Here is a 13710-nt window from a genome sequence, read left to right as displayed (position 1 = left end):
AGCCAAAGCCCCCTGTGTCTTCCCCTGACCTCTTTCTCTTCCCCGTCCGCAGAGGCAGACACTCTCAGAAATCGGTATGCCTCATTCAGGGGCCTATTTTTATGCTTTTGCTTTAATACGTAGAGATATTTCTATGATGAATTATATAGGGTATTCTTTTCCATTTTTCCAATGCTGTATGTTGAAGGTAGCCTTCTGTACAAATCTTTCTGCACTTTTTTCGTCGGTGGCTTCTCTTGTTGTGGAGCACGGTCTCTGGGCACGTGGGCTTCAGTAGTTGTGGCACATGGTCTCAGCATTTTGTGGCTCACGGGCTCTAGAGCACAGGCTCAGTAGTTGTGGCGCGTGGGCTTAGTTGCTCCGCGGCATGTGGGATCTTCCCGGGCCAGGGCTCGAACCCGTGTCCCCTGCACTGGCAGGCAGATTCTTAACCACTGTGCCACCAGGGAAGTCCTCTGCACTGTTTCTGAGACTTATCTGTATTGACCCACGTGGCTCTAGTTCATCTGTTTAATTGCTATGTAATATTCCACTGAGTGAGTAAACTGCAGTCCTTTTATTGGTTCCCCTGTCGATGGACGTTTATCTCATTTGCAGTTTTTGGCGATTGCCAGCAATGCTGCAGTGAGCACCCTGTACACGTATGTCTCCCTGGGCTTGCGGGCAAGAGTTTCTTGCGTGTGTTCCAAGGGAGGGTGACCTGGGTGAGAGGCATCTCTCCCGTCTTGCTAGGAACGGCCCTGCCGCCTTCCATGGGGGCTGTGAGTGTTCACCCCCACCCCTCGCCCCCGTTCACCCCTGCCAGACTGTGGGTGCATGGGGTGGGGGTGCCCTTGCTGCACCCCTATCCTGGCTACACTTGGTTTTGTCCCACTTAAATGTCTTCCAGCCCGCTGGGTGTGAAATGCCATCTCACTGTGGTTTTACTTTGCATTCCTCTGACTACTAGTGAGACATCTTTTCATATGTTTATGGGCCACTTAAAATCTTGTTCTTCATCTTTTCTTTTTCCTTTTTATAAAAGTAATACACATACAGGCTCTAGGATCCAGATGGGAGCATCCCATCCCACCCTCACTCACCTCCTGTCCCTGTCTCCAGGGACAACCCTATGAGAGAATCCGACTAGGTAGTTTATTCATCCGGTTACACCTCAAAACGTTGTGCAAACATCCGTCGAGAATCTGCTCCCACGGCCCTCTCCCATCTCCACTGTTGTCCCTCCAGGTAACCACTTTCTTTAGTTTCTTACGCATCCTTGTGGTCCTTAATGCAACTGCAAACATATGTTCAGACTTCCCCGATTTTCTTACACTGGGATAGCATTCTATATGCACTGTTCTATTCTTTGCTGTTTTTACTTTATGAGTCTTACTGTGGATAGATCCTACTGGAGATCTTTCCATATTAGTATATAGATATCTTGAACTCTCTTTCTCTCTCTTTTTTTCATTTAAAAACTCATTTTTGTCCATATCCTGGACAACTGTGAAAACAGTGTTCCTATGGTTTACATAGTTTTAAGCATTTCAAAAATATTTTTTTTCAACTGTGGTGAATAGCCACGTGAAGTTTACCATCTTAACCACTTTTAAGTGTACAGGTCAGTGGCATCAGCCACAGTCTCATCAGCCATCACCGCCGTCCATCCACAGAGCTGCTTTTCCTCATGTAAAACCGAAGCTCTATATCCATTAAATAATAACTCCCCACTCCCAACCCATCCCTCACCCCAACCACTGTCCGACTTTCCGTCTATATGAATCCGACTAGTCTGAAGTACCTCACATGAGCAGAATCGTACCTTATTTGTCCTTTTTGGCTTATGTCACTTAGCATAATGGCTTCAAGGTTTACCCGGATTGCAGCCTGTGTCAGGGTTTCTGACCCCGCCCCCCCACAGCTCCATAGCTGTCCTTCATGTGGCTCCATCGTAATTTATTTAACCAGTCCCCTCTGATGGGCACGTGGGCTGTTTCTAATCTTTATCATTCCCGACAGTGCGGTGAAGACCCTTGTCCCTTGTCATTTTGTACAAATGCAGCTGTGCTCTTGGAATGAAGGACCTGTGGGGAGATTGCTGTGTCCAAGGGAGGGGGCATCTGTGGCTCTGATCTTTTGTCTTGTGCCTTGTCCAACAGTGTAATAAGAGAAAGCAAAGCCATTCACTCTTTTCATCGTTTCTTCTGCTTGCTACCCCAGGTTTTGCTTATTCCAGGAGACTTTCTCTCTCGGCCCATCCCTCCACTTTCTCCCCTCCCCCTGCCCCCAGCAGCATGCTGTCGCTGTTGTAGATTCTCCATCATCACCTTTATTAACCCAGGTATCATAGTCACACCTTAATTTCTCATCCTGTCAACTCCTGCAGTGCTCTGCCTCACGTCTGCCTTCCACCAACCATGCGCCCTTTTAGTTTTACATCAAGACTGAATAAGCTTTGCATTCTTTTCTGTAACCACAATGGAGTCTTTGGTGTTCCATAAGTTGAGTCTAAATGTTAAAGATTAGAAACAGATGTTTACATGATTTATACAGAGTTTATGTGTAATTGTGGCTGGATAACTTTATTCCCTGTGCTCTGTTCTTGTCTGGAATCCCCTGCTAGTGCTTTGCAACCTTGGTTGGGCAGCAGAACCATTTGGGATCGGGGGTGGGGGTGGGGTGTGCCTTTCACGATGCATATCTGCAGGCCTTGCCCCCTACCAAGATCTATGGGGGAGCTGAGAGTTTGTATTTTTTAAATCTCCCCCCGCCCCGGATGATTCTATGCAGTGGTAGTGAGTTTTGGAGTATTGCATACCTTAGTTTCGGGGAATGTCAACTGACTTTAATAAAGGAATATCCTCTTGTCTAAAGCCTCACCAGCCCTGTGCCCCCACACCCACAGGTGCATTCCCCCCAGCACACACAGTCCTTATGGTAGGACACCCCCCTGGACCCAGACTTTTCTCTTGGCCTTTGCTGCTGCTGGTCCTGCGTGGGCCCGGTCTCCTGGCTACCCTTTCACCCTCTCTCCTCTCTGCCCTTCTGCCCCACAGTTTGTTGAGAAGGAAGGTTCTGGCCCCTCTTGGGTTTTGGACAGGGCCACCTTTGGGCAAAGAGCACAGCAGAGTAAAAGCATGGAGATGTGCATTGCTCATAGGGGTGGGCCACAAACACTTTAGAGGGCTCAGATCATTTATTCATTCAACAAGCATTTTTTTTTTGACTCGTGTTTCTCTTCTTTTTTTTAAACTATTTTTAAAAATTGAAGTATAGTTAATTTACAATGTTGTGTTAGTTCCAGGTATACAGCACAGTGATTCAGTTATACATAATGTGCGTGCATGCGTGTGTGTGTGTGTGTGTGTGTGTGTGTGTATATTCTTTTTCAGATTCTTTTCCATTATAGGTTATTACAAGATATTGAATATAGTTCCCTGTGCTATACAGTAGGTCCTTGTTATTTATCTATTTTATTTTTTATTTTTTATTTTTTTCTCAGGAAAGAAGTTTTATTTCCAAACCCCTAGGAAGGCATTACAAATAATGGAGATAGAAACCCAAATTAAACCCTGAAACAAACAGATGGCTGGATACGGGTGGGCCTGCAGGAGCAGAAAGTAGGGGAGATGTGTTCTAGACAGGTACCTCACCCTGGAGCCTGAGTCTGTATATTAATGTGACTATTCTGGGGAAAGGGAGTTGGGAATCAGAAATCCTCACCCCACCAACCCCAGTGTTGCCTGGGATGGTTGGGAGGAAGAGGAGGCAGCACGTGAGGGCAAAGACGTCACCAAGTCTGACCTTGGCATTTACTGCCTGCTCTGATCCCCAACATTCCATAAATAAGTTACCCTGCATATCTCAAGTTGAGCTGGGGAGCAAGCAAAATAGCCCCAGCCTCTGAAAGCGGAGGCAAGGCAGCTCGGCACTGAGCGGGGCTACAGGAGGACACGGTCGGACTCTTGCTTTGGCCTTTGCCGACGCTCGGCAGCTGGGCGTCCAAATGCAGCTCCTCTCCCCTGCGGTGACAGGGCCCGTGCTGACGCGGGCTGGGCTGCTTGGTGCTGTTGGTACGCCTCTTGCTGAAGTTGCTGGGCCAGCTCCAGGTCGCTAAGACCCAGTGTGCCTCGCGACGGCTGCTGCTGCTGCAGGGACAAGGCAATCAGGTGGTCCTGGTCCACCTGCTGCTGCTTTTCTGGGGAGCCACTCCCACCTTCTCCAGGTCCCTTGCCCAGGGAGTGACTTAGGTGAAAGTCAGAGTCACAGAAACAGTTGTCTCCGTCCACGTTGTGCAGGCTCTCCCACACCACTTGCTCCTCTTGAAGAAAGCCCTGGTCGGTGACCAGTAGGTACAAATGACCCTTGTGCTTAGTCATAGTGCTAAAGTGGTTGCTCCGGAAAAAGACGCTAAGTTTGCCCTCCTTGGCAGCTGTTGTTAGCTCACACAGACCATGGTAGGTCAGCTGTGCGGCGGTGGTCTCCAGGAACTGCTCTGTAGTCAGGCTTTCTGTCACGAGGTTGGTGTCACACTGGAGTGCTTGCAGGTGATGATCTTCTCTACCAGTTGGTTGTAACTCAGTTTCCCAACTGCACTCACAGCCTCAGGACTCCGTGGATCAACAAGCCAGCCATGGTACAGAGGTACGCCTAGTAGGTCAAAGACACTGCGCTCAGGTGTATACTCAAAACCAGAGACACCTGTGAATAGAAATTGACATCCAGACCTGTGGCCAGTTTAGGCAGCATTGCCGTTGCATTGTCCACATTCTGCTGAAAATTAAGCTGAAGTCCTTCTGACTTCTCCTGGGGCTTGATGGACAGAAGGCTGTCTCCAAGATGGGCCGTGAGCTCATCTGATGTGATCACTTCCTTCTGAGGTGGCAGCTTCTATTTATCTATTTTATATATAGTAGTGTGTATATGTTAATCCCAAACTCCTAATTTATCTCTCCCCCCAACCCCCCCCCATCCCCTTTGGTAACCATAAGTTTGTTTTCTGTGTCTGTGAGTCTCCTTCTGTTTTGTAAGTTCATTTATGTCATTTTTTAAGATTCCATATGTAAGTGATATCATATGGTATTTGTCTTCCTCTCTCTGACTTACTTCACTTAATATGATAATCTCTAGGTCCATTGATGTTGCTTCAAACGGCATTATTTCATTCTTTTTTATGGCTGAGTAATATTCCATTGTGTATATATACCACATCTTCTTTATCCATTCATCTGTTGATGGACATTTAGATTGCTTCCATGTCCTGGCTATTGCAAATAGTGCTGCTGTGAACACTGGGGTGCATATATCTTTTCAAATTAGAGTTTTCTCCTGATATAAACCCAGGAGTGGGATCAACAAGCATTATGTGACATATATATAAAGGAAGCATGAGGCAGGGCCCTGTCTCTGTGATCGGCTCCCCCAGGGGTCCCTGTCCAGGTTCCCAGCACAACCGTCTTCCTGTGTTTCTGCTGCGGGAGCACTGCTGATTGTGGAGGCACTGTGGCCTGGGAGGGGTCTTAGAGGCTGTGAGCCCTAAGCCCTGTGCCCTCCTGGGATTCTCTCCTGTGACGGGGAGCTCACTGCCTCCCAGCACAGCTCATGCTATCGTCAGGCCCAGTCCCCGTGCCAGCATTTCACCAGGACCCAGAATCCTCTATCCCTTCACATCACACTTTAGAATAGGATTTTCGAACTCATGCCTCCTTTCCAGAAGTAGAAAAATCTGACATCCTTTCTGGAGTTTGGGCTTATGAAAATCATTGATGCTTTATCTGTGTCCAGAATAAAAATCAAGTAATAAAGAACCTGTTTCTGGAATTTTGAATGGCGCTCTCTTAGGTTGAGTTCCCTAGAAGCAGAGTCTACAACGGGAGAATTATTGAGGAGGGGTCCCAGGAGGAGTGTGAGGGAGCCGAGCAAGGAGGAGGTTTCAGGGGAAGAGAGGCCTCAGGCTGATCCCACAGGGACCACTGCAGACGGTCCCCTCCTCCTGCCAGTGGATGGAGGACACCCCTTGGGGGGTGGGGGGAATGTAACTTCCCAGGCATCTGTGGGCAAGATGGGGGTGGGCCAGAGAAGGATGCTGATGTGAACGGTCAGCTGCCAATGTCCACAAAACCTGGACACAGACAGGGCATGGGGTGGTGGCCCAAGGGCCTCTGATAAATCAATCTCCCGTGGGCAAGAGGGCACGCGTCTGCCTCCCAGGTGAGATCCCACTCTCAGACCTGCTTCTGGGCCCCTCCATTCTGCTCAGCACAATCCAGGATGCTCCGAGTTCCACGGGCGTCTTCTGACCACTGCCTCTCTACCCAAGAAGGGCGGCGGGGTGGAGAGGGGTGAGGAGAGCAGAGGTGGGCTTTGGGGGCAGGGCTGCAGGCCGGGGTTTTCCCCTGAGCCCCGCATGAACCGAGCTCCCTCCTTTTGCCCTCCCTCCTCAGACTGCCTCTTCAAGGTGTGTCCCATGAACCGCTACTCGGCCCAGAAGCAGTACTGGAAGGCCAAACAGACCAAGCAGGACAAGGAGAAGATTGCCGACGTGGTGCTGCTGCAGAAGTTACAGGTGTGTGCGCGCAGGTGTGTGCGTGCGCAGGTGTGTGCCCTGTCCCAGGGCACGTGGCTCAGTGAACTGTGGACTGCACTTCAGCTGCCAGCCAGGCCTTCAGCTGGACACCACAGTGCAGTGAACGACCTGTGCAGCTGTACATGGAGTTACCAGGGGCTCCTAGAGACAGTGGCTCCAGCGAACCTGATTTAAGGACTAGTCTTAACCTCTCCCCTCATTTTATAGAGTTGGAGCCTGGGGCCCTTCAAGGGGACTGGGCCATTGTGGTCATCCTACGAGTTGGCAGTGGGGCTTAGACGGTCCCTGGGTCTCTGGCCGACCTTGGTGTGTGGTGTGAGGGCCTGGGGTTGCTCTCAGGCCTCTCAGTTTACATCCTGGGCGGTTCTCTCTGGACAGAGCTCAGGGCGTCCGGCCCAATCCCCATGGAAAAGAGAGTGGGAGGCTTGGCTGTGGTCAGCAACGTTGCAGCCTGCTTCTGAGACCCTCCCCCGGGCCTGGGGCCCTGCCCCGCATCAGGCAGACCTTGCTTCCCGATATCCCCTTCTCTGGGGAGGTGGTGGGAAATGGGGAAAGGGTGGGCCCTACCCCACAGCTGTGAACTGGGCTGGAAAGAGGGGGCTGGGTGTGGGCTGCTGAGCTCTGTTATAAATAAGGCCGTCTCTCATCCTGGGCTGGGGGCTGTCACAGCTTCTTCCTGCTGCTGCCACAGGCCCAGGCTGAGCTGTGGATCTGGCTGGGCGTAGGGCATTCACGCGTGCGCAGACACTCAGAACCACACGTGGTCACGCAGCCGTAGACTGTAGGTTTGTGGAACGTCACGTGGTACCTGGCATGGCTCCCCAGCAGCCAGCCTCCAGCATGAGGCCCGGATAATGGGACTGAGGAGATGAAAGGGGCAGAGGGGCCACTGCTCCTGATGGAGGAGACAGAGCCCCCACCTCCAGGACCCCCCAATCTGATGGAGGAGGCACAGTGTATCCTCGGGCGGCTTCCAGTCTAATGGGACAGAAGAACCTAAAAAGGTGTCCTCAATGGGATGCAACCCAAATCCTGGAGGCATCAGGGTTGGATCTGTCAGAGTTGGATGTGGCTCATCAGGGAAGGCTCCCTGGAGGCAGTGGGCTAGGAGCACACACAATTTGGGGAGGGAGGGTCACAGAGGAGTGAGGGTGGAGGGGGAGGAGGAAATGGCGCCAAGCACACCTGCTGGCGTCTGGGCTGGGCCAGGGGTCCCCTGTTGGGGCACCAGGAGTCTGGTGAGGCAGGGGAGTGAGGCACAACCTTAGGTTATCTGCTGGGGATGTTGAGGCGTAGGGGGCTCACAGGCCTGCTGGCTGCCCCCTCTAGAGGGAGGTGGCGAGGAGGGGCCCGAGGGGAGGGATCTGGTGCCGCGGGCTGCGTGCTGTACACACTCTGAGCCTCATTCTCTCGTTGGTAGCAGGAGGAGCAGGCCAGATGGCCTCAGGAGGGTCACTCTGGGTGCAGTGCCAGGACCTGCGTGTGTGGGGGTGGTGGGAAGATGTGTCCCTCCAGGAGCAGGCTTCTGGGCCCGCCCTCCACCTCTGTGTGTGTCTGTGCAGCATGCGGCCCAGATGGAGCAGAAACAGAATGACACAGAGAACAAGAAGGTGCACGGGGACGTCGTGAAGTACGGCAGTGTGATCCAGGTGTGACGCCGGGGCAGGTGTGGGGGTGAGGGGTGCCAGTGCCATGGCACCACCCAGCCCGGGACTGTCTCTGTGACTGCGCGTCTGCCTCTACGTGTGCCCGTTGCTGTGTGGCCTGAATGGCTGTGTGCACGGATGTGTGTTCAGCACTGTGGCCACCAGCACAGATTCTGGAGCCCCGAGGTCCGGGTTCACATCTTGGCTCTGTGACCTGGGCAAGTTACTTCACTTCCCTGGGCCTCTGTTTCCCCAACTAGACAATCAGGCCAGTGATAGTACTTCCCTCTGGTTGCTGTAAGGTTCCTCGAGCTAATACTCGTAGGGTGTTTAGAACAGCGCTAGCTCTTTGTGTGACTACCCGGGTGCTGGACTGGGTGTGTGATTGTGCGTGTGGCCATGTTAGTCTCGGTCTGTGTGTCCCAGGGTCCAGTGTGCCCCCCAGTGCCCCCCTTTCTGATGGGCTGGCCTCCTGGGGTGACCTCACCCCCCCCCACTACTTGGCCCCCCGCTGCCTCGCAGCTCCTGCACATGAAAAGTAACAAGTACCTGACCGTGAACAAGCGGCTGCCGGCCCTGCTGGAGAAGAACGCCATGCGGGTGACACTGGATGCCACGGGCAACGAGGGCTCCTGGCTCTTCATCCAGCCCTTCTGGAAGCTGCGGAGCAACGGGGACAATGTGAGGACGGGGCTGGGGGGAGGGGCCTGCTGGAAGGCGCAGGCCACAGCGCCAGGGGGGCTTCTCCAGGGTCTTTGGTGTGGGGGCTGCATGAGCTCATGCCCATTTCTTAGGGGGCAGACTGGCCAGAGGGAAGCCTGGGGGCCCGGCCTTCCCCACCCTCACTCTGCTCCGTCTGTCCCCATAGGTGGTTGTAGGGGACAAGGTGATCCTGAACCCTGTCAACGCTGGGCAGCCTCTGCATGCCAGCAACTATGAGCTCAGCGACAATGCTGGCTGCAAGGAGGTGAGCGGGGTGCTGGGCTGAGATAGGCTGGGGTCTGGGGCCATTCATGGGAGTGCTTGCACCTGGACAAATGTCTCCCAAGCAACAAAATACAAAGAAACTGTAAGGGATTAAACCTACCTGCACCCATATGCACAGTCAGGGCAACGATGAACAATAAGATACAAAAACGCCAAAAACCAACTGCCACTTCTGAGGTGCTGGGAGCAAAAGCAGGGTACTGTGCATGATCCCTGCACAGGGCACCACCAAGGGGGTGGGCAGGCCACCTAAGTCACCCCTCCGGCCCCACCCATGAATCCACGCCCCCCCGCCCCCACCCTATATAAGAAGAGTGAGCAGGGCCACCTGTGACTTGTTTTCCCTCCCTAGTGCTGAAGTAGGAGTCCTGCTAAAGCCTTGCCTGAATTTTTCATCTGGACTCTTAATAATTTCCGTTGATTAGAGTCCAAGGACCCTGGTTGGTAACAAGGCCAGCCTGGCAGCAGATGGGTGTCCACGTACCCCCTCCCCCCAGGGTTGCTTCCTCCAGTCCTGTCTACAGCTGGAGGGGCTGGGTGGGCCTCCCTGCTCCCTGCCTGTCTCCCAGTGTCTGCCCACATTCTCCACCCCACTGGGTGGCGGCCCCAGGGCAGCTGGGCTGGGGTCTGGGGGCCCTGGTTGGGAGAAGACACCCCCCTGTGCTCTAATGGGGGCTGGGCCGGCCTCCCCTCACTCCCTTCGGGTCTTAACCACCAGCCCACTCCCCAGCGGCTGGGGGTCTGCCTGGCCTCACGGGTCTCGGTGCGCTTCCCCAGGTCAACTCTGTGAACTGCAACACCAGCTGGAAGATCAACCTGTTTATGCAGTTCCGAGACCACCTGGAGGAGGTGTTGAAAGGGGTAAGGACTGGGAGCTCCCCGGAAACAGCCCCGCCCCCCCAACAGGTCCCGCTGCCTGCCTGCCCCCACCTTCTGAGCACCCAGCTCTGCTCCCTGTCTGGCCCTCCCCTCCATGCTGCCCCTTCTCTGGCTCTGCACCCCCATCCGGCCTCCCTCCACCCCCACAGGGCCCTACCCAGCGGCCCCAGCCGCTCCTCCCCTTCTCTTGTCTCTGGCCTCACAACTCCCCCGTCCATCCTCTCCCAGTCCTGGCTGCTCTCACTTTGCTGTCTTGCTAAGGGGGTGGCAGTGGACTGGGGGTCCCCATCCCCCCACCGTGGGGTGGGCCCAGATTCTTTGAGCACCCTGTTCCCTCCCCGACACCTCTCCACGGTTCCAGGCCAGGCCCCCTGCCCTTTGCCCTGTGTCCTCTTGGGCAAGGATGCGAGGCTGTCGGGTCAGGGCCTGTAGGACATAAGGGGTTGGCAGAGGGGGCCCCGGCCATCCTCTCAGAGGGCTAGGTATGCACCCCACCCTCGGCTTGCTGGCTCTAGAAGGAGCTGCGCCAGCATCTGAGACAGGTGGGCTCCTCCCCCGGGAGGGTCCTTGTCCGCCCTGAGCCCACGCCCCACCGCCTGCAGGGAGACGTGGTGCGGCTGTTCCACGCGGAGCAGGAGAAGTTCCTGACGTGCGATGAGTACAAGGGCAAGCTGCAGGTGTTCCTGCGCACCACGCTGCGCCAGTCCGCCACCTCGGCCACCAGCTCCAATGCCCTCTGGGAGGTGGAGGTCAGTTCCCTGCTTCCGGCACCTGGGCCCCAGCCCTCCTCTCCAGCCCTGGGCTTCCCCCGCTCCTCCTTCCCCTCTAGGGTGGGAGGTCCACCCCCATCTGTCTCTCCTCTGAGCCCCTCTGCAGCCAAGGGGCCAGAGGGTCCCAGAGCCATCCACCCAGAGCTCTCCAGGCCTGCGGTGCCCCTCCCCGCCATGCCTCCCCCTCCCCAGCCAGGCCCTCCTTCCTGCCTGACACCCCTGCACCCGCCAGGTGGTCCACCATGACCCCTGCCGTGGAGGAGCTGGCCACTGGAACGGCCTGTACCGCTTCAAGCACCTGGCCACGGGCAACTACCTGGCTGCTGAGGTGAGTGGGGAGGCAGAGGGCATCCTGGGAGCTCTGGCCGTGCGTGCACGAGCATGTGTGCCTGGCGCACATCTGCACAGAGATACATGTGTCTGTGGACCCTGGCTTCTCTGCACTCATGCATCTACTTAACAAATATTATCAAAGACGTGCATGACTATGAATAAGTCTCACAAATATGACTGTGTCTCCTACTATGTGCCAGGAGCTATTCTAGGCGCTGAGGATACAGCAGTGAGCATGACTCGCAGCCCTTGTGGAACTTACATTCCACATCCATGTCTGTCCGTAACGCACAGGCTTGTGTATATTGGGGCATTCATGTGTGTGTGTCCCTGTCCATCTGTGGGTCTTTGGAGAGGGGCCATGGAGGGCAGGGCCTGGGGCTCTTGTTGGTGCCTCCTCCATGTCAACAAGGAGTGGCATGAGTTTTGGGGCTGGGATGGGCACCCTTGGGAGGTTGGGGTGGTTCCTGCCTGCCCCAACCCAGGGCCATATGTAGACTGTATTTTGGAGTGGGGGTCATGTGGATAGCCCCCCTATCTTGTATCTCTGAGCAGGAGAACCCCAGCTACAAGGGTGACGCCTCTGATCCCAAGGCAGCGGGAACGGTGAGGACCAAAGGAGGGTTCCAGGGCCGGGAAGAGTGACTGTGCACAGCTCTGGGGTGGGCGGGGGTGGGGCCGGGGAGGCCACGAAACCCTGGGAGGTGGGCTGGAGGGAGACGGCCTCTCAGGTGGGATCCTGGGTGGTTTCAGGGGGCCTGAGAGGAGGGAGGGGCTCCTGCCTGAGTTGGGGTCCTCACCACAGGGTGCCCAGGGCCGCGCAGGTCGCCGGAACGCTGGGGAGAAGATCAAATACCGCCTGGTTGCTGTGCCCCATGGCAACGACATTGCTTCCCTTTTCGAGCTGGATCCCACCACGCTGCAGAAAACCGACTCCTTTGTGCCCCGGTAGGTAGGCGCCGTGTGCCTGGGCGCCGGCGGGGGTGCCCAGGCTGGCACCTGGACTCCCTGCGCCCCCCACTCCTCTGTCCTCCTGAGGTCCTTTGGCCTCAGGACCTGCCATGAATTGCCCCTCTGGGGATGCAGCTCTGAGGCCTGTAGGCAGCTCACCACCACTGAATTCTTGCCATGTTCCTGGCCCTGGGCCCTGCACCCTGGGTGCCGCCTTGTGCTAGTTCTTTATCAAAATGCCTTTGCTCCAGTGTTCTTTAAAGCCAGTCGGCCTGGGGCTCAGGCACAGGCTGCATGATAGCTTGTCCAGGGTGCATTGGGTGTGACGGCTGGACTTCCTGACTTTTAAACACCCCCCCAACCCCAAGATTCTAAAATGTAACATCAAGAAACTTCCTGGGTGTCAAGCAGGCTTTAGCATTGACTGGCTGGCTGATCTCAGGCAGCTGACTCTGTCACTTTGCCCCAACTTCCTCACCTGTGAAGTGAGACTATCAAGTTGCCCGTCAGCAGGGCTGATGGGAGAATTAATTGAGTCACTGTAGGCCCACGATCCCTTATCGGAAACTCAGGGCCGGATATATTTGGAGATTCAGATGAGTTTTCATTTCTGAATGTTAATTGTATTTCATAATCACAGACGAGTATTTCCGCCATGAAACGCATGCATGTTGACAGTAAATGGGATAGTTTAAATAGCCTCATTTGTCCCAATGAATTTGGGTCCTGAGCTTGTAATTAAGCCTGGGCTTTCAGAGCTTGGTTCTGGGGAGAGCGGGCAAGGCATGTGGGCCTGGGAAAGCGCAGCAGTTAGTACAGGGCCTGGAGGCCGTGTTGCTGGTCTCTCTTCTCTGGCTCAGGCTCCTCACCTGGAGGGGACCCGTGCCCCTGTCCCACGGCTGCTGGGTGTGGAGGCAGGTGGAAGATGGGAAGCCACCAGGGGTTAGAGCGGCAGACTGCCGGGTCGCGCTCCGTGGCGCACTCCCCCTGCTCTGTCCGCCCCCCTGCCTGCAGGAACTCGTATGTCCGGCTGCGGCACCTCTGCACCAACACGTGGATCCAGAGCACCAACGTGCCCATTGATGTCGAAGAGGAGCGGCCCATCCGGCTCATGGTGTGGGCCCATCGGGGCTAGGGGGCTGGGCTGGGGGCTGGGCTGGGGCCCAGGCTGGTCCCTGAGTGCCCTGCTGACCTCTGTCCCTGCAGCTGGGCACGTGCCCCACCAAGGAGGACAAGGAGGCCTTCGCCATCGTGTCGGTTCCTGTGTCCGAGATCCGAGACCTGGACTTTGCCAACGACGCCAGCTCCATGCTGGCCAGCGCTGTGGAGAAACTCAACGAGGGCTTCATCAGCCAGAATGACCGCAGGTGGGCCTCAGGGGCAGGGTTGCAGAGGTTTCCTGAGAGCCCTTGTCCTCCTGGGGCCTGTGTTTCACAAACAAAGGAGTCACAAGCAGAATCTGGATAGGCTGGGTGGGGCAGGGTGACAGAGGTGGGGACTGGTCCTTGCGGGGCCCTGGCTGACCTTGGGCCCCAGCCTCACTGCTCACATACTCCAAGAACTAGCCTTGTGATGG

General features: G+C 55.3%; 2 protein-coding genes across 3 annotated transcripts in view; one reads left to right on the top strand and one right to left on the bottom strand.

Annotated features, from left to right (window-relative positions):
- ITPR3 (inositol 1,4,5-trisphosphate receptor type 3) overlaps positions 1–13710 on the top strand; it is a 67208-nt gene that overhangs the window by 17896 nt on the left and 35602 nt on the right. For both annotated transcript variants that reach the window (XM_059938911.1, XM_059938910.1), the window contains exons 4-14: positions 6426–6547; positions 8131–8217; positions 8737–8895; positions 9083–9181; positions 9979–10062; positions 10683–10829; positions 11083–11178; positions 11739–11789; positions 11989–12131; positions 13149–13248; positions 13341–13501. In XM_059938911.1, coding sequence (XP_059794894.1) covers positions 6426–6547; positions 8131–8217; positions 8737–8895; positions 9083–9181; positions 9979–10062; positions 10683–10829; positions 11083–11178; positions 11739–11789; positions 11989–12131; positions 13149–13248; positions 13341–13501 — 1249 coding nt within the window. The remainder of the gene's footprint in view (positions 1–6425; positions 6548–8130; positions 8218–8736; positions 8896–9082; positions 9182–9978; positions 10063–10682; positions 10830–11082; positions 11179–11738; positions 11790–11988; positions 12132–13148; positions 13249–13340; positions 13502–13710) is intronic.
- Positions 3579–4872, bottom strand: LOC132374030 (ubiquitin carboxyl-terminal hydrolase MINDY-1-like; the record flags this gene model as incomplete). Its single annotated transcript, XM_059937510.1, is given in 3 exon segments — positions 3579–4511; positions 4514–4692; positions 4695–4872. Coding segments are annotated over 3 exon segments (945 nt in total), but the record flags the coding sequence as incomplete, so codon positions are not given.

Source organism: Balaenoptera ricei, chromosome 11, assembly GCF_028023285.1.
Source record: "Balaenoptera ricei isolate mBalRic1 chromosome 11, mBalRic1.hap2, whole genome shotgun sequence".
Taxonomy (NCBI): domain Eukaryota; kingdom Metazoa; phylum Chordata; class Mammalia; order Artiodactyla; family Balaenopteridae; genus Balaenoptera; species Balaenoptera ricei.
The sequence above is the reverse complement of the archived record's forward strand: the minus strand, read 5'-3'. Positions and strand labels throughout refer to the sequence as shown.